An 18,957-nucleotide genomic window follows, 5' to 3' on the forward strand; every position below is an offset into this window, starting at 1 on the left:
GTCGCCCCCCCCACCCCGCCCCGAGGTCACCCCCTAGGGGCTCGGTGAGCAGGCCCTTGCTGGGCCAGCCAGTTTGCTCCAGGGAGCCGCCCCTCCATTCTGAATGTGAGCCCGCCCCTCCAGTCTTGCTTTCTGTCTTTCCCCCCCCACAAGAAAGAGAGTTGCTGCCCAGCGGCCTGGGCCACCAGCCCTGTTCTTAGGCCCCCATTCTGTTATTTCCCTGAGACAGTCTGTTCTAGGGCACTTAGTAAGGTTTTCTGTCTTGAAAGAAGCTTGTTCTCCTAGCTACTAGTTTGGGGAGTGGTTGGCATTGGGTGGTGCTGAGAGAGGCCTTGCTGCTTTCAAGTGCATCTTTGGGACAGTCCCAAATGTCCACCGCGTGTGCTTTGTTTTTTCCTCTATTTCCTCTTGTATCATGGTTTCCCCACTCTAGGGTTACATAAGCCTCACACAAAACACTAGAAACAGACCTCGGTTGTTCATCCTAGGTGGACATTAATCTCATTCAGCGTAACCTGAGATGGGCATCATTTTCCTCCAGTGTCGGGAAGCGCTGTCATCTGCCCTGTGCAGGGTCACCTGCCTGCGTGCCGGGAGAGAGCCGAGCCGGGGCGCGATGGTGCCGTAGGGCCGTTCTACCCGTAGGCTCCAGGCCAGCTCCCCAGTGAACTCTGTCCCGCTCCCCGGTCACCCATGTGCTGAGTCCATGGTCGCCCATCACTGTCTGTGGCAGATGTATTTTGGCAGGGTTGCCCTTGAGACTGCGTGGAACCCTCCCACCCCACGCTGCTCTTACTGGGGCAGGACTGCTCTGGCCTCCTGGGGCCCTCATCTGCAAGGCCACATGGCAGACTGTGCCTCTAAGTCCCCTCCACGGAGGCAGAAGGGGGCGGGCCGGCTACTTGGTGGTGGCAGTTCTGTTGGAGGCCCTGGCACAGGAGAGGCAGTTTCTGACCTCTTCTTCCAGCCAGGGGGTATTCCTCTCGAAACCATGCAGCTCTTCAGAAAGGGGCAATGCTCTGTGACCTGGGCAGGGCCTTTTTCATACACTTCAGTCTTTTAAATGACAGTTCCTGCACCATTTAGGACATCTTCCACCCAAAGGGAGGCTTTTAAAAACCTTTTATTGATGTAAGCCATACATACAGAGAAGCATACGCATCACAAGGTACAGCTTGATGAATTTTCACAAACCAGGCACACACCTCTGTAGCCAGCACCGGGTTCAGGAAGTGCAGGTGGGTTGGGGGAACTCGTCCAGGGTAAATGTCTATGGGGTGCCATCCTGGGCCACTGTGTCCCTTCAACCCTGCTGACACAGCAGAGGCACTCAGTATTTATTAGTCTGTTGAATGGTTGATGAGTGAAAGGAAATTTGATTCCCACACTGTGGGTCTTTCCCAACAAGCCTGTGGTAGTTTCTGGGCATTTCTGCCTCTTGGCCCTTTGTAGTCAACTTGCAGAAGCGCCTCCGTCCAGGGGACTTGATGGTGGCAGGCGGCAACGAGAATGCACAGAGCCTGCTGTGAGAAAGCCTGTGGTCTTAAAAGAGTTGAAATGTGGTCCCGAGAGAGAGGCTGTTTCTCCAAGAACGCTTCTGGAGACCACTCTCCCAGGTACCCTGCCCACCCACAGGCCTCCCAGGGCCCAGACATGGCCCACGACAGGATTGTGTTGGTCCAGAGCTGTGTCCTTCTGAGTGCCTCAGTGCCTCTGACCAGTTGAAGGCTCTAGCCAGGCCATTTGGAGAGATTCAGGGTGGAGAGCTGGTTCAGGGGGAGGCAGGTCAGCCCCTGTCATGTGCAAGACCTCTGTCTATCTCAGAAACTAGGTTTTCATTAGGGTTGATGAGCATTGTGGGAAAAAGACCCCGTGTGTACATAACCCTATAACTGACCAATCTGTAAGTTTTCTCAACCTTGGAAGAACATGTTGGGAGTAGCCGGTTATAAAGGTGGCTCTTAAGACATCACCATATCACTGCAGAGCCCCAGGAGGTGGGAATTTGTGAGAGACTGGTTGGGAATTGTCAGTAGGAAAGAAACAAGAGAGAGCATAGCATCCACGATTGGGACTTCTTTGTCAAATGCGGGCCTTCCTATGATGCTTGCAGAGGATCTCAGGTCTTACTGAATCCTTTCACTGGGGTGGTGTCATCTTTGGAAGCAGAGAATAAGCTGAAAAGAAACTCGACATCAAGCCCCCTTCTCGGCGAAGGTTTGCATCTTCCACACGTTTCTTACTTCTTTGCTCCTGCTTCTCCTGCTTTTAACCAGAAGGGCGTCAGGTTTTGATGTGTTCCAGGCTCCCTACCCCAAGAGGGAGGGTGCTGGTGCTTGTGGGTTTTTTCTGGCAATGAAGGAGAAGAACGGGGGTCTGGGAAGAAGAGGGTGTTCCTCCAGGTGGCTCTACCTCCTCCCAGTGACAAGGGAATGCAGGCGGGACTGCGCCCTGTTCAGACCGCTTCTGCCTCTATGGGATTTGGGCACAGAGCCTGTCCTTAGAGGGATTTCAGGGAACTCAGTCCTGGGCCGGTTGCTTTCTCTAGACTTTAACAGGTGCACCCTGAGTCCACTGCTGTTGTTGCCAGTACATGCCTGAGTCTGACCACAGAACAGGCTTCCTCTGCCCTTTGTCCTGAGGCCTACGGGAAACCTGGAGTCTGGTGTCCCTGCAGGGGAAGGGAAGCGATGGAGGGCCATGGCTCCGCTCTGGTCTGTGTTCAGGTGGAGTCAATGTACAGACCCAGGCCCAGGTCATCCCTGAGGGTCTCTTGCCAGAGGCCTCTCGTGACCCCTCTCTTTTCCCCTTGTGTTCCCAAACCTGGACAGCTGGGGAAGCCCAGTGATTCCTGATATGTCGCAGGCTCAAGTTTCTGTCTCTAGCATGTTTGGGTTCTTTATGTACATGTGCGAGTTTCTCCCCAAAGGGCCATTTGAAGTCCTTTGGGCTTCCAGTGCGTGTGGGTCTCGTTAAGCTGAGCCCTGCGATGGCCCCAGGGCTGTTGCTGCTGAGGCTGAGCCGCATGGGTGATGGGAAGGGGTGTGTACGCATACACCACTTGTGCACCCTGTGGTTCGGCGTGTCCCCGGTGTTGGCAGCAAGCTCCCTGCACACGCCGTGCTCCAGCCAGACGCTCGCACCGAGCAGAAGCCAAAGAACTGGACCCAGAGCTCAGGGCAGGGGGCTGTGGAGGCAGAAGTCTGCTTCCTGAATTGCTGGTTATTCGGGGTACCTCCTCCTGAGGCAAGGGCTTTCTTGGGCATTGCCCCCTGTCATCACATAGACGTGCTGTAGCCCTGGTCACCCCCCCTCTCCCCCCGCCCTCCCCGTCACATCTCTTACAGGCGGTATGATTGCCTGGCATGGTCTCCATTTTCCCAAGGTTCTTACAGTGTCGCTGGAGGGGAAATGACCCTCTCCCTCCCACCCGTTCCCCTCAGGCTGCCCCGGGGGCTGCATTTTCTTTACTGTTGTGGCTGGCAGGGTTTTTGAGGCTGCTACCCCGAGCACTGGGTGCTGGGCACCTTATGAGACCTCTCCATTGGTATCTGCTCTCCCTTTGTACCCTCTCAGCCCCCACCTCCCCCCTCTTCCAGCAGGCTCTTTACAGCTGTGTTTTGTCTCTGCTCTCCCTCTCCATCTTTGCTTTCATCAGGTCCTCTTTGGCCCAGCCAAAAGCTGTGAGTGACTTAATCCAGCTGGATGGCCGCCTGGGACAGCCAGCCAGCCCCAGAGCTGAGCGCACTGCGACAGCAGAGAGCGGGGTCCCCTTGAGGCAGTTGTTCCCAACTTTGGGTGGACATTAGAAGGGCTAAGGGGCTTTTTGAATAATCCTGACGCCCGAGCCCCACCCCGGAAAATTTAAATCTGAGTCTCTGGGCCTGGAACCTCTATTTAAAAATCTTGCCAGCTGATTCCATTATTCAGCAGAAGTGGAGAACCATTGCTTTGAGCTCCAAAACCTTGTGCTTTAAGACTGTTTCCCTTCTTCCTAGGCTCTCTGGTGAGGCTCTGGTCCCCTAGAGCCTCTTCTCCCTGCCTCCAGACTGCAGTACTGGGCGTGAGTGGGAGGCTGCGGCAGACGGAGCTCGGTGGAGGTTACGGCTCCCAGTGGCTGCATCGCTTTCAGTCTTGCCGTGGCAAACAGCAGCCTGTGTTCCCTAGATCTACCTGGCAGGCCTTTGGGGAGGAAAGCAGTGACACCGTGTGGAACAGAGGCACCCCTTTCTCCCAAGCTAAGGCAGATTTGAAGGGTGGCAGCGGGGCCGAAGGCTGGGAGCTGGGACGTGGGAATCTCCATATAAGGCCACTGTTGCTGCAGCCAGCCTCCGCCTCCTTTCAGAGCGGCTCCCTCCCACCTGCCCTGCTGTGCTGGGAGACATCGACTCTGACAGGCCTGAGGGCAGCTTTGGCCAGGGGGTGCTTTTCACCTCCCACCCCTTTCCCTTTTGTGTGTTCTGTCTTTTCTCCAGTCTTCTCCTTTCCCTCCTTATCGAACACATCCTGGGAGAAAGGGCTCAGAACTCACACAGAAGGTCTAACATCTTCTAGATGGGTTCTAGGTTCATCTAGACCTGCCCTCCTCACTGCTGAGCTCTTGGGTATACGGGGAACTCTGGCAGGCTCTTCTTCCCTGGGAGTTCACTGGGAGAGATTCTAGGCAGTGGTGTAAAAAGGAGGTGTGTACCTCTGGAAGTGAATGGAATGTGTGAGACTGAAGGCAAGCGAGACAGCATGTGAGCACCTTGCTCTAGTTGATAAGGTTCTTTCCCTCGGGGTGCTGGTTAAGAGTTCTGAAACACAACGCATGTGTCCCGGGATCCGGCAGTTAAGTAAAGGGACGGCAGACGGTGGGGCCACTGTTGGAGTGGGTGGTTACAGGCAAACAAGGGGAGAGGCTAGAGGGATCCACGTCGTGCTGGATTAGAGTCAAAGATGTCAGCATATTTAGCTTAATAGGGATACAGAAGGAGAGACAGAGAGAGAGCTGGATGGATGTAGGTAGATGGACATAGATGGATTTATATGCACCTGTATTTCCTTGCCATCAGCTGAGAAGGCCGGGAGGCAGCAATACCCCAGTAGCAATGAGCACGCCTAGCCCCTGGGTCTTGGTGTCTAAGTCCATTCTAGCCGGTTCTAGGACTAGGGTGGGAAATATCCAGGCTGAGATATTTGGTCCATTCTGAGGCCTTGTCATTGCAGACGGTAAGGAAGTACTTTGAGAGTAGACGTGTGCACATACTGGCGGGATATGTCAGAGAGACACAGGAGCCAACTGAAAAAGCCCTCCTCAGTGACTGAAGCTAGAAAAAAAATACAGAATTTGAGAAACAAAATACATAATGTAGGATTGGATTATAGCCTGAAGTGTAAAATGAATATCCACAAGTTTATATAGGTAAATGAATGAATAAAGAAATAAACACATAAGGGAGAAGAAACAAAATCTCCCTGCAGAAGAATTCCAAATAACTTGTGTGGCGATTCCCACCACCCCCCCTCCCAACCCCCCTGCCGAGGGAGGTGGAGCTAACTCCTCACTCCTTATTCGTGGGCTGCAGGTGGCGACTTCCCTCCTGAGACAGGGGAAATACTGACTTTAGAGTGCAGAGAACCGGCGAACACAGCCTCGGCCGGGTCTGCGAGGTCTGCATCAACAGCGATGAAGTCCTGTGCCCTTGATAGGACGTGAAGAGAAGGGGGCTTTACCTATGTAGGTTCCCTCCCCCAAACCCCTAACCCCAATCTAACCATGAGAAAACGGTCAAATTCCAATTGAGAGATATTCTACAAAATACCTGGCCAGTCAGTGTTATCATGAATAAGGCAAGTCTGAGAAACTGTCACAGCCAAGAGGAGCCTCAGGTGACATGACAAGTAGATGTAATATGGGATCTTTCTGCCTGGAACAGAAAAGGTATGTTAAGAAAAAACTAAGGAAATCCAAATAAAGTGGGGACTTTATTTAATAATCATAGATCACTATCGATTCATTAATTATAATAAATGTACCACACTAGTGTAAGGTATTAATAATAGGGTAAAATGGGTGAAGGGTATATGAGAACTCTATACTAGCTTCATAACTTTATGTAAATCTAAATCTATCCTGAAATAAAAGTTTATTTAAAAAAATTTTGGCGGAGGGGGCGCCTGGGTGGCTCAGTCGTTTGAGTGTCCGACTTGGCTCAGGTCATGATCTCATAGTCCGTGAGGTCAAGCCTCACGTCAGGCTCTGGGCTGACAGCTCAGAGCCTGGAGCCTGCTTTGGATTCTGTGTCTCCCTGTCTCTCTGCCCTTCCCCCGCTCATGCTCTGTGTCTCTCACTTACAAAAATGAATAAATGTTAAAAAAAATTTTTTTTTTTAATTTAAAAAATTAAATAAAAAAATTTTTTTAAGTACCATAGAAACTTAGAGAAAGAGGAAGTGTAGACTGGGAAACCAGGAAAGGCTGGCAAATGAGGTGCCAGTGGAGTTGCCCTTGAAGGAAGGGCGGACCCCACCCCCTGGCCGGGAAGCCCAGGCAGGTGTGCAGCCCTGGACGAGCAGGGCTGGGATGGTAGGAGCCAAGTTGGAGACCAGGTGGGCTCGGGTCATGATCGCAGCATCACCGGGGCTTTCCCCCCCATCTCCCAGTGGCCCTGGGCACCCACCACCGTGACCTTTTGTCAAGGAGCTTCCGTTTCCTGCCTTGACGGCAGGAGGCCCGGTATGGTGGCGAGGAATTACGCTGGAGAATGAACCACAGTGGAGGCCCGGAGTCCCTCTCAGGACTAGCTGTGCTTTAGTAACAAGGTTCTTTCACAATCTTGTCTGGTTAGACCAAGGCAACAGGACTGAAATGGGGGAACTGAGGACTGACTCCTCCATCAGCGGTTCCCTCAGCACTTGGAGGGAGGGCTGGCAGCCTTCCCGCTTCCCCACGGGTCCCCTCCAGTCCCAGGCATGGTGTGAGGTCGGACCTGTGCCCCAGTCCCCTGCTGTTGGGCTTGCCCTCTACCTGTTCCCTGCACCTCACCCCTTCCTCCTGCTTCCTGCCCTGCTCAGACCCCTCTCCCCTGCCCCAAGCTCCTCCATCCCTGCTCCTGCTTCATTTTCCACTCTGGCCCTTCCACAACCTGATACTTCACTGACTTTACCTGCTGACTCTAGCCTGGAAGGTCAGCCTCATGAGGTCAGAGATTCTGTCGCTTTTGTTCAGTGCTGTGTTCCCAATGCCTAGAGAGCGTGCCTGGCACATAGTAGGTGCTCCGTAGATACCTAAGTGGATGAACGCTGTTGGTAGTAGCTGCTTTGCTTTGCTAAGTGTTTGTTTTGTTTGTTTTTTTCTGTGCATCCACAGTGGAGATGATGCCAGCCTCAGATTTATGGGGACAAAATGTTCATTTATTGAAAGAGCCTTAGTAAATGCCCTTCTTCATCTCTAGCTGAATTCCGTCTCAGCACCTCCTGCCCCCTTCAGCCTAGCCCGTCCTGTGGGGACCTTGCTGGACAGGTCTGATCCTGGTACCACGAGAAGCCTTTAGGACATTTGACTCCTTTGTTCTTGGCGTCCTCATACCCTGCTTCCCACAGGCTGTGTTCATACCTTCATTTTAGCGCCAGCCTCCGTGTGGCAGGTGCCATGTCTTACTCATCACTGTCCCCAGGGCCTGGTGTCCAGTGCCTCTCTGTTGAATTAATAACTTTTGGCAACAGCGGCCCTTTTCTGTATCCCTAGCCCCTCCTCAGTCAGCCCTCATTCTCTAGGTTAAGTTGCCCTGGCCCCTTCAGTCTACTCGTGTAAGACTCAATTTGGGACCCTTCTCTCCACCGCTTGTCACTCCTGTGAACCAGGTTCTTTCCGTTTATTTCTGGCCTTTGTTGAGCCCTGACTTGTATGAGCCCTGTTCTCAAGCCACCTTCTCTCTGCTCCTTCCACTGGAGGAAGATGGCCTCCTTGGACTGGGGCTGGGGCTGCCTGGAGCGGCATCGTGGAGCAGGCGGGGATGGATTGGGGGGGAGCAGGGGCGGACAGAGCTGCCGCTGGGGCTGGGCGGCAGGTGCCAAATCCCGCCCTGCCCCCATCCGCGAGGGAGGAGCTGGGCATTTCTTTCGGGGGCACCGGCACTAGCCTTTCTGTTCCCAGCTCACATGATTCTTCCCCCCGCCCCCCCCCCCTTGTCTCCTGGAGGCCTCTCGGTGACCCTGGGCTTCATGGGCCTGGGGTCAGTTCTGCCCATCTGCCTGTGTGCCCCTGGGTCACCTGACCCCTCAGGAGCCCGCTTCACTGCCTGCTGGGTACCTGATGTCTCAGGCTTTCACTCTAATGGACATGATCCTCTCCCAGAAGGAAGCTCTTTCTGTTGAGAAGTGACATAGGACTGTTGACCACAGACACATTGCTTCCATCTCCTTTGCATCTGACAGGAGAGCTGAGTTAAGTCCTTTTCTTGATTGTCGCCCTCCTCAGCCTGCCTCGTCCCTCACACTCTGCCCCACCAGTGCTCCTGCTCTGTCCTCTACCCCTGGACATCCTCTTCCCTTTCCTGCCTCACCCCTGCCCCAGACAGACTGTCCTGTTAGCCAGCCCTTAGCAGTCTCCCAGAGGCCTTTCCAGCTCTGACAGTCTACACAGGCTACTGTCTCCCTGCCTCTATGGCTCCACTTGACTTCTTGTCCTGCCTGCCTGCCTCCCATTACTTGTGGCTTTAGCCTAGGAAGGTATACTTTCTATGAAGCAGGGAGATAGAAAAAAGGTAGCTGGAAATATAGGCGAAGCACAAAAAAAAAAAAAAGAAAGAAAAGAGAAAAATTAGTCCTTTAGTTTAGCACCTGCTCTAGCCCTGAGTCACTGAGGCCCAATCCTAAAAGTCATCCCCGTCTGCTCTTTTTTTCTTAGCCTCATACGCCTCGAATCCTTTCTGCTCTACCTTCAGCATAACCCGAATGCAGCCCCCCACACCATCAGCATCGCAGTCTGGGCCACCGTTTCATCTGCCTGCCTCACTTGTCTGGGATCAGAGTATTCTTGTGAGCTACAGCCAGGCCTCCTCTGCTGGCACACGTCCTTGGCAGGTCATGTCTTCCGGGCCAGGCTGGCCGTGGCCACCCTGGACCCCCTTCATTCCAGTCCTCCAGCAGGCCTGCCCACCAGCTTCCTCAGCCGGCCCAGCTCGTCCCTGCCCTGCGGCCTCAGCACTACTTTCTCCTTCACTCTGCCTCTGTTGGCCTCCATGGGGTCCACCCCCCAGGCGTTCCCTAGCCCTGTACTTGCTTTCCTTTCCTTCAGTCATTTATTTCACCGCTTTGTTTTCTTTTTATTTACGTTTATCACCATGAGAATGAAGTGAGCTTTACTAAGGTGGCCTGTTGACTTGTTCTCACCTCTCCCCTGCACCAACCAAGCACAGTGTGTGCCTGGCATAAAGTAGGTGCTCAGTAAATACCTGCTGTCTATTCCTAAACATTTGTCTAGCCAGTTCTAAGGTGATTACATGGACTTTTAGGCAGGGCCTTGAAGACTTCCTTCACTATCAGTAGATGGGATTAAAAGTATAAAGTGGAGCTAGAGTCAGAGCCCCGAGAATTTAGGCGGGGGCCACAGGCCCACAGGTCCAGTTGTGAGTCAGACGGGTGGTAACGTACTTCCTCCAGGAGTCTTCCACGTCAGCCTCCAAAAACTGTAGGGACTATGGGACATACCAGGAGAAGAGGCCGAGACAAGGGACATTTGCGCAGGCAGGTAGGCAACAGAACTGGGGAGGGGGAGGGGGCTTAGGTGCCAGGTGGAAACCGAGAAAGGCAAAACTATAAAGGCAGGATTTAGTGGTTCCGTTGTGGGGGGAGGAGACTGATTTACTTCAAGGTCTGGAGCTAGGGAAGTAAGCTTGGGGCTCTGGGGCGAACTTGGCCAGTGTGCTAAACCTTACTAATCGTGTTCAAGTCAAAAGGCTCATTCCTATAACGGATGCTCATTCATACATAGTTTGTACCTGAGGTCACCACACCTATCAGAAAGATAGTTCTTATGTTGTCCAGGTCCAGCTGTGCTCTGAAGTATCAGTGCCCTAGAGGAGAGTGTTGATCCCCAGCAGGATTCTGGGGTCCATCCTTTGGGGGGAGAGGCGCTGCTCCTGTCCTCGAGGTGAGGATTGGAAATGGGGAGAGGGAGGAATAGGAAGCTGGAGGGTGGGAGGGTTGAGATTCGTGCCCACTGCTGCCTCTGTTCCGTACCCGCTGGGGAGACCTCACGCAAGGCTGCTGTAACTGGGCTCCAGTTGGCCAGACTCTGCCTGTAGACAAGGAGCGTGTTGGCTGAAATGGTGCATTTCTTTCTACCCATTGCCCAGTTTCTGTTTCTACTGTTCATGTTGTGGTTATTCCCGATATGGGAATCCAACTTGGCCTGGATGTGTGTGCGCATGCATGTGTGTGTCTTCAGATATGCATAACACAAAATTTACCATCTTAGCTGTTTTCAGGGTGCAATTCAGTGGCGTTAAGTACATTCATGCTGTTGTGCAACTATCAGGGTCCTCCGTCCCCAGAACTTCTTTATCTTCCCAACTGAACCCCTAGGAGTTAAACACTAATATTTGTCCTTTTGTGTCTGGTATATTTCACTTAATGTAATGTTTTTAAGATGCGTGCATGTTATAGCATGTATCAAAATTTCATTCCTTCCTGTGGCTGGATAATATTCCTGTGGGGGGAGGGGGCACATTTTGTTTATCGTTCATCCATCAGTGGGCACTTGGGTTGTTTCTCCCTTTTTGCTGTTGTGACTAATGCTGAAATGAACATGGGCATACAAATATCTGTTCGAATCCCTGCTTTCGGTTCTTTTGGGGATATATCTAGAAGTGGAATTGCTGGATGATAGGGTAATTCTGTGTTTAATTTTTTCAGGAACTGCCAAACTGTTGCCCACAGTGGCTGTACCATTTTATCTTTCCACTAGCAATGCACAAAGGTTTCAATTTCTCCTTATCCTTGCCAACACTTGTTGTTTTCAGGTTTTTTGTTTTTTTCTTTTTCCTTTTCTTTTCTTTTCTTTTCTTTTCTTTCCTTTGTTTTCTTTTCTTTTGTATTAAAGCCATCCTGGTAGGTGTGAGGTGGTATCTCATTGTGGTTTTAATTTGCATTTCCTTAATAACTGATGTTGGGCACCTTTTCATGTGTTTATTGGCCATTTTTCTATCTTTTTTGAAGAAATGTCTATCTAAATTTTTAGCTCATGTTTTTTTTTTTTTGCTGTTGAGTTGTAGTTCTTTATATATTCTTCATGTTGATCCTTTATCAGATGTGTGATTTGTAAATATTTTTTTCCATTCTGTGGGTTGTCCATTCTTGTGACAGTGTCCTTCAACATACAAAAGTTTTCAATTCTGATGAAATCTCGTTTCTTCTATCTCTAATGCCTGTACTTTTGGTGTTCTATCCAAATCCTTGTCAAATCCAGTGTTCGAAGCTGTTTGCCTCAGTCTTCTAAGATTTGTATGTTTTTGCTCTTACATTTAGGTCTTCGATTCAGCATGAGTTAATTGTCATATACGGTATAGTGGGCACTTGGTTCTTGTGGAGTCCTGCTCTCATCCTGGTTGGGTGAGTGAGGAGGATAAAAGGTCTTCCCTTGCCTGCCTTGCCCTTCCCCGTCTTTCCTTGCCCCCGGTCTTAGGAGCAAGGTGAGCCTTGGCTGGGCAGTGATGGCTTCCCAAGGAGAGCTGAGGGCCCTTGGCTGCTTGGTGGGAGCCTAGACGTCTTTGCTGCCCAGCCAGTGGCCCAAGCCAGCAGGCCAGTCTGGCACAGCAGGTGTGAGAAGGAACTTCCTGGCATTGGCAGCAAGTGAAAAAGGTCCTTGTTGTATTCTTTTCTCCCTTAAAAAAAGAAGTTTAGCCAACCCTAACAATGCTCCACAAAGGCAGTGAGTTTGGCTGGTTGACAGAGCCCTTAGTGGGTCATTTCCACAGCACCCCACCGACTCCCTGCATGTACTGTACTGGGCTGGGCAGCCCCTCTCTTCCTGCAGCTCCCAGGCTACAGCCCCGATGTGGCCACGGCGCTGGACACAGCTCTCGTTGCTGCTTGGGATTAGCCAGTGTTCCCCCATTTGTGGGTCCCTTTCTGCTGAATCTGTGGAAGCCCTGAATGCCTCAGAAAGCCCATCCTGCCCCTGGTTGAGGCCAGAGCCAAATCTTGAAGGGAACCTCCCAGGGACAGGAACGTCATCATCTCTGGCAGAAGCTCAGAGCTGCTGTGTGTTCCGCACAGACGCCTGTTGTCGGAGCCTGGTAGGCTGCAAGTTAGCTCTTTGGGGGTGGTTGGCTCTAGCTGCTGCAGTAGAGGTAATGTGTTGAGGTGGGTTAGGAATTGGAAAGCCGGGCTCTAGTCCTTGTGTCCGTCTGGGCCGTGGCTTCCATGTCTGAGACGCGTGACAGAGGGAGGGGCATCAGGCGCCTTCCAGGCCTAGGTTGGAGGCAGCAGGCTGTGAGCGTTCTTCCTGCAGGGGCCTGAGTGGAGCAGCGTGGGCCTCTGAAAGGGCTGCCACATGCCGATTATTTCTGTACCTGTGCAATGTCTTGTTTTGTTTGACTTGTAAGTATATAGGTCATTGCCTTTTAGTGTGGTAACAAGATTGTACAATCATCTAATTTTAGAACATCCCCCACCACCCCCCGCAAAGAAACCCTGTACCCCTTATCTGTCATCCCCTAAACTTCCCCCAGGCCTTGGCAACCTTGATCTACCTTCTGTCTCTATCAATTTACGGGCTCTGGACGTTTCCTACAAATGGGATTAATGCAGTATGGCCACACCCACCTCTTGCGTTTCATCTTTATCATCTGCTGGCCCCAGGGGTGGTGGCTGCACACCGTGGTCCTCTGGTGGTCGGGCCCTTTCTGGGCCCTGCTCCTCCTTCAGGCTCCTGCACTTCATGGCCCTCAGATGGTAGAGGACTTGTTACCTTTGCACATGGAGCATCCGGCTACCCATTTAGCAAAAATGAGATTGGGCAAGGTTGGGTGTTCCTATTTTATAAATAATACATATTCAAGGGCACCTAGATGGCTCAGTCGGTTGAACATCTTGCCTCTTGATTTAGGCTATCATGATCTCAGGGGCATGGGGTGGAGCCTGCTTAGGATTCTCTGTCTCTCTCTCTCTCTCAAATAAAATAGCCAATAAAATAATACATATCTATAAGTAGAATGTTGTGGTACGTATGTTACAGAATATTTATAAATAAAGCATAGTATTTATACAACGAATCTGCAACGTAAACTTAGAGGGGTCGGTTTTTTTTTCCCATATATCATTCAAAAATAAGTGCTGAAGCTCATTTTGAACGGTGCCAATGTAGGCATATAGAGGAAAATCAAATTAATTTTATTGAGGACCTCACCATCTATTGTGGAGAAGAGATGGGCAGACCTGAAGGTGGACTCAGGGCTACATGCAGGGCTCTTTCCTTCAGAGGGGAGGTGAGGGATGTGAGGCAGGCATCTCTGGCAGAAGATGGCTATAAAGGAGGCCAGCCTATTCACCAGTGGGTCACCTAGGCCTGTAAGCTTGGGCAGGACGTGAGGACGGGGCTCCTGAGGGCCTCAAACACGGGGCAGAGAGCTTGGGCTCGAAGCTACGGGAGCAGTTAAGACAGAAAATGCCCTGGCCACATTTGTGCTCATGAAAGGTCATTCTTGGACCAGTACTGGCGACCATGGGGAGACCAGCAGAGTCGAGGCCACCCTAGGCCTGGGTCCTAACTGTGGAACAGTGCTGAGGAGCTGAGTGCCGTGCCTGGGAGAATAGAAACCACAGACCTTCCCGCTGGATGTCAGCTGCTTCTGCGTGCCTCCCACAGAACACATCCCAGAGGCTCCCAGCTCCCTGGCTGGACTGGGATCAGTGAGCAGTGGGATGACTCCGGGGCGGGCAGTGAGAAAGAGATGGGTGTGACACTCACGTGTGGGCCTGCCTGCGCCTGGGAGCTGCCGGGGGAGGAGGGCTAGGCCACAGTGCAGGTGAAGTGTCTGGTGCTCCAAAGAAGGGCAGACACCCGGCCGCATTGGAGTGTGATGGGGAAACCAGACTCTGATCTTTCCCGGGGCCTTGACGTAGTGCCTGGGAGACACAGACAATGAAAGTAAACTGCTCTGCTGCCCTTGGATAAACCCCTTAGTTTGGCCCATCATTTTCAAGAGCCTGTTTTTGGCCATCTTAGGACCAGTCACTGGCCTCCGGTGTGGGCTTGGAGGCCTGGCGTTTCCTCCCTTCTCAGGGAGAGGGCGGCCCATGGCCCCTCCAGTCCAGCCAGGCCCGTTCTCTTCACCCTGCTGGCCTCTTCTCTGTCCCTGGGTAGGAGACAGATGTGTCCGGTGCTTTCCTCTCTTTTCCGTGGGGCAAGCAGTCAGAAAATGTATTGAATAAATGGTCTTTTCTCCATCATCCCCTTGCTTGGTGGGGAGTGTGTGTGTGTGTGTGTGTGTGTGTGTGTGTGTGTGCGTGCGTGCTGGGAAACAGCAAGGGAGGCAGCCTGGGTCATGTGCCAGCCCTGAGCCCTCACTTCCTGTGAACAACTCTGTGAGGTAAGGGATTTCTTTTATTGTGGTAGAATATACACAACACAAAAATGTACTGTTTTAACCACTTCAAAGTGTACAATTCAGTGGCATTTAGTACATTTATAATGTTGTGCAACCATCACCACTGTCTAGTTTCAGAACTTTTCTCATCACTCCAAACGGAAATCTCCTACCCATTAAGCAGTCACTCGTCATTCCCCACTCCCCCACTCATCCCCTAGCAACCATTAATCTGCTTTCTGTCTCTATAAATTTGCCTGTTCTGGATATTTCATCTAAGCTGAATTATACAGTATGTGTCCTTTTGTCTCTGGCTTCTCTTCTTTCACTTAGCTAATGTTTTCAGGGCTCAGCTCATCTGTGTTGAAGCACGTGTCAGTATTTCATTCTTCTTGGGGTTGAACACCATTCTGTTGTATGACTAGAATTGATGGACGTTTAGGCAGTTTCCACCTTTGGGCAATTGTGAATAGTGGTGCTGTGAACATTTGTGTACAGGTTTTGTTTGAACACCTCTTTTCAGTTCTTGGGAGTATAAACCTAGGAGTGGAATTGCTGGGTCATGTGGCAACTCCATGTTTAACTTTTTGAGGAACCTCCAGAATATTGTCCACAGTAGCTGCTTCATTTTACATTTGAAGTAAGGGATATCGCTACTCCTGTTTTACACTTGTGGAAACTGAGGCTTAAAGTCGGCAGCTTGCCCAAGGTGACTTATGTGGTGAGCGGCAGATGTAGGACTCTGTACCAGAGGTGGTGCACTTCTTGGCTCGTTGGGTTCTAGAAACGTAAAGCCCAGAGGCTACATTAGGTCTCTGAGCCTTTGTGGGGAATAAGGGGCTAGAGGCTCAGTCATCTGGCTCCTCCTCTCCTGGGGTGCTGGGCACACAGGTGACAGGCTCCCACACCACAGCCCCCAGCCTGGTTGGCCCGGCCTCCTCCTGTAGGCAGAGTTGCAGCAGTCAGGTTTCATGTTGGAGTCCCTAAAGGGCAGAGGGGGTGCAGAAGGGGGCTCTCCCTCCAGAGGAGCCACGTGAGGCCACGGAAACAGACCTGGCACCTGAAGACTTGTGGCGAGACCGCGGGTGTGAAGGACGGTTGTGAGCCACCCCACAGACCAGGAGGACTGTGGAATACATGGGAGGATGCTTGGGCGGGGGACTTTGCTGGCTTCTTGCCAGGCAAGGAAAAGGAGGAAAGGAGTTCTGTGTGGAGGGCACCTGCTGGGGCCCTTGGCCGAGGTTGGTGGAAGGCACTTGCTTCTCTGAGCTCTCAGAGGGGTGAGGGGGCGGCTTTTGCTCACTCCAATCCTGGGTGGATTCATGGGTATGTCTTAAGACCCCTTTTCCATGGGTCTTGCCAGTTTCCTTTGAGAACTTGGACTTTGAGCATATTCGTGTAAAGAGAGCTGCTCACTAGGGAGAACTGTGGCCTTGGAGAGAGTCAGGTGCTGAGAGTCAGGTGGCCCAGTCTACACGTGGATGGCATTTGGTGTCCCACCTCTTGAAGGAGGGACTCATGATTCGTTAGACTCAGGACTCTGAGCAGCTTGGCAGTAGCAGGAAGAGCCAAGGGACAGTCTCTGTGATCCTGACCAGCGCGTGTTCCTCTCAGGGAGCGGGGTTCCAGGGGCGCCTGAGATGGGGAGCAGTACTCAGCAGAGCTCCCCAAGGGCCACCTTCCTTGCAGAGGAAATTCAGATCTAACCTCCTTAATCCCAAAGAAAGGATGTGCTCTCTCCTTGTACCTGGCTCTAGCGGCCTGACCATGCCTCCAGTGTGGCCGCCAGGGAGGCCTCCGTACGGGAGCTTGTGGGAGCCGTTATGGTCACCTCTGGGGAGGGTGGAGGAGGTCATGCTCCCGCGAGGGCTCTCTCTGCTCCTGCCTGCTGACAGGTTCTGCAGTAAGCGCGGGCCACCCTTGCTCTGGGTGACCCCAGGCCCCTTTCCCGCTCTGAGCCCCAGCCTGGGCATCTGTGTGTCGAGCCTGTCAGAGCGCCTTCCTCCTGTGGCTGTCATCAGAGTGAACCTGTAACTACTTATTCAGAGCCTGCCCAAGCCCGGAAGACAATATTATTCTTGCCGCGGCGGCTCCTACTGAAAGGTAGAGTCTTCTTGTCCTTCCTGGACCATATTCTGCCCCTGCTTCTGGCAGCCTGGAGACGTGCTGGCTGACCACTGTCACCACCGGGTAGCACTGCTTTTCCTACTCCTCAAGTGGGTCGTGGGGAGTGTGAGAGAACATAATACAGAACGCAGCGCACGCGGTGAAAGTATTGCCCCGTAATTTTTCATTCCGTGTGTGTGTGCCCATGCAGCTGTTCATCCCAAAGTGAAATGCGCTCTTCTCTGTCAGTCATGAGCAGATTAGCTTGAAATACGCGAACTGTCGCACGACCTGCAGTTGACTGGGTTAAGATTTTGTGAGCACTACTTTGCCCTGGGGGAAAGCCTTTGTCTCTGTTTTCCCATCTGGATGGGGGAGGGGGTGTAAATTGGACTGGTCCCGTTCCATCCAAGTCTTGCCTGGCCGCTGGTTCTGTAAGCACAGCTGCCTGGAGGGAAGGACCCCCATGGATAGCTCTAGCTGGCCTCTTCTTGTACATCTGTGCTACTTTCCTCTTCTTTCCCTCTGGCTCTTAGAAACTTCCCAAACTTCGAGATCCAACAAGAAGTGGAGGAGGCCTGTTTTCCCCAAAGTGCCTGGGATGGGTGGGGGTGGAGGGTCTCCAGGTGGTAAGGCTGCTGTGGCAGCATCTTCCAAAGCAAACCCCTGGCAGGCGCCCGGCTGCAGTGGGGAGAGGTTCCCTTGGCCTTTTGTGGGCCAGGGGGCAAATGACAGAAGGGCTGGGTTCTCAGCAGGGTGTGCTCACATCCCTGGAGAGAGGCCCTGCTCTTAGCCGTCCCGCTTGGTCACTTTATGCTTCCGTGGTCTTCGGCCTTGGGATTAGTTGACACTGATGCAGCCCTGCCATCCAGGCTGATGTGTGTGGAGGCCAGAAGAGGACCGGAAGCCCCCAGGTGGCCGGAGAGCATCTGGTGACTTTGCCGGCTGAGGACCTACCCATAACTTGGCAACAGAGCAGAGTTGGGTGGCCTGCAGACAGCCACCTCTTTCTTGAAATTGAGCAAAACTAGGTGTCACTCGGCCTCGTCGGAGGCCTGGATTCCTAACCTCTGGAGGTACAGACTGAGGGCAGGGAGCTTGTCAGATGGAGCTGAGCTCTGCCGACAGTGTTGGGGTGAGGGGTTCCCTCTGGCTGGATGTGGATTTTAGCCTGGATATCTGCCCTCGCTTTCTAAGCACGAGGCCTGGTCTGGCCGGGAGTTGGATTGTCAAGGGTCTTCTCTCTCCTCAGCTCTGACAATGCAGAAGGGTGTGGCCACACCTGTGCCTGGGGGCTCTCTGGAGACCCTTGGTTGACCTGGTCCACGGTTTGAGGGCAGACTAGTGAAGGAGCACATGGGGGTGGCGGTATTGGCAGCCGGGGGGGGGGGCGGCTGCGGGAGTATCGGTAAGAGGACGTGCTGGCCCCGCGCCCGGCAAGCGGTGATCGCCCGGGAGAATGAGCACCTTCACAGCCGGTGGCCCCGGTGCTGGTGAGGCTTCTCCCCAGTGGCACTGTGCAGACTCAGGAGGAGCTGTTGACTCTGCTCCCTTTTTCCACATGTCCAATAGGATTAGACAGTGCCTGCCTCATAAGTAATATTTAAGGAGGCGTGGAAGAGGTCGTACTTACGATAAGACCCTGACACACAGATAGTAAATAAACATTCGTTTCCTTTGGCCATAGCTTGTTATGTCTTTGCTTTTTATTGACGCTTCTGAAAGCTCGCCTGGAAGGAGGTAGAGACTGCATTTTGCACACACACAAAACTGAGGCACAAAGAGGTTGTAGGAAGTCTCAGGGTACGACTGGTGACGAGGTCCCACGACCGCATTCAGCTGCAGGGCTGGCTGGGAAATCTTGCTGGTGGCCGGTGGCCACGTGTCTAGCAAACACAACTACTGTGCAAGAGGGGACGGTGAGCAGTTTCGTGACCCTGAACCCTGGCACAGTAGTCTCTAAAGATAAGCCCACTAGGTGGCATAGTGAGAGGAAAGTATTAGAATTTCTGTTGGTGTGTTTTAACTTCCCTGTGTGTGTTACGTACGTGTCATAGTTTATAAGCTGTTGGCACAATAGCACAGATAGATAACGTACGTCGTGCTTCCATGTGCCACAGGCAGGCGTACGTTGGCACCTTGTGACGCCCACGAGTCCAAGTTGGGGTGGACATCGAGGACAAAGGAGGAAACGTGACCTTGGGAAAGCCCCTCTGCTGTCCCCTCTCCCCTCTGTGGCCCTGCTCGGGGCCCTGATCCTCACAGCAGTCCACAGCATC

General features: G+C 52.5%; 1 protein-coding gene across 8 annotated transcripts in view; it reads left to right on the forward strand.

Annotated features, from left to right (window-relative positions):
• The window catches only part of MPRIP (myosin phosphatase Rho interacting protein), a 154,338-nt gene that overhangs the window by 63,576 nt on the left and 71,805 nt on the right, over window positions 1-18,957 (forward strand). Inside the window, exon 1 of one of the 8 annotated variants that reach the window (XM_053892540.1) lies at window positions 12,023-12,280. The exons of the other annotated variants lie outside the window; for them this stretch is intronic. Coding sequence (XP_053748515.1) covers window positions 12,038-12,280 — 243 coding nt within the window. The 5' untranslated portion in view covers window positions 12,023-12,037. Of the gene's footprint in view, window positions 1-12,022; window positions 12,281-18,957 lie in introns of those variants that run through there. 8 annotated transcript variants of the gene reach the window in all.

This window comes from Panthera pardus, unplaced genomic scaffold (assembly GCF_024362965.1).
Source record: "Panthera pardus isolate Hobbes unplaced genomic scaffold, ASM2436296v1 HiC_scaffold_3, whole genome shotgun sequence".
NCBI classification, from domain to species: Eukaryota; Metazoa; Chordata; class Mammalia; order Carnivora; family Felidae; genus Panthera; species Panthera pardus.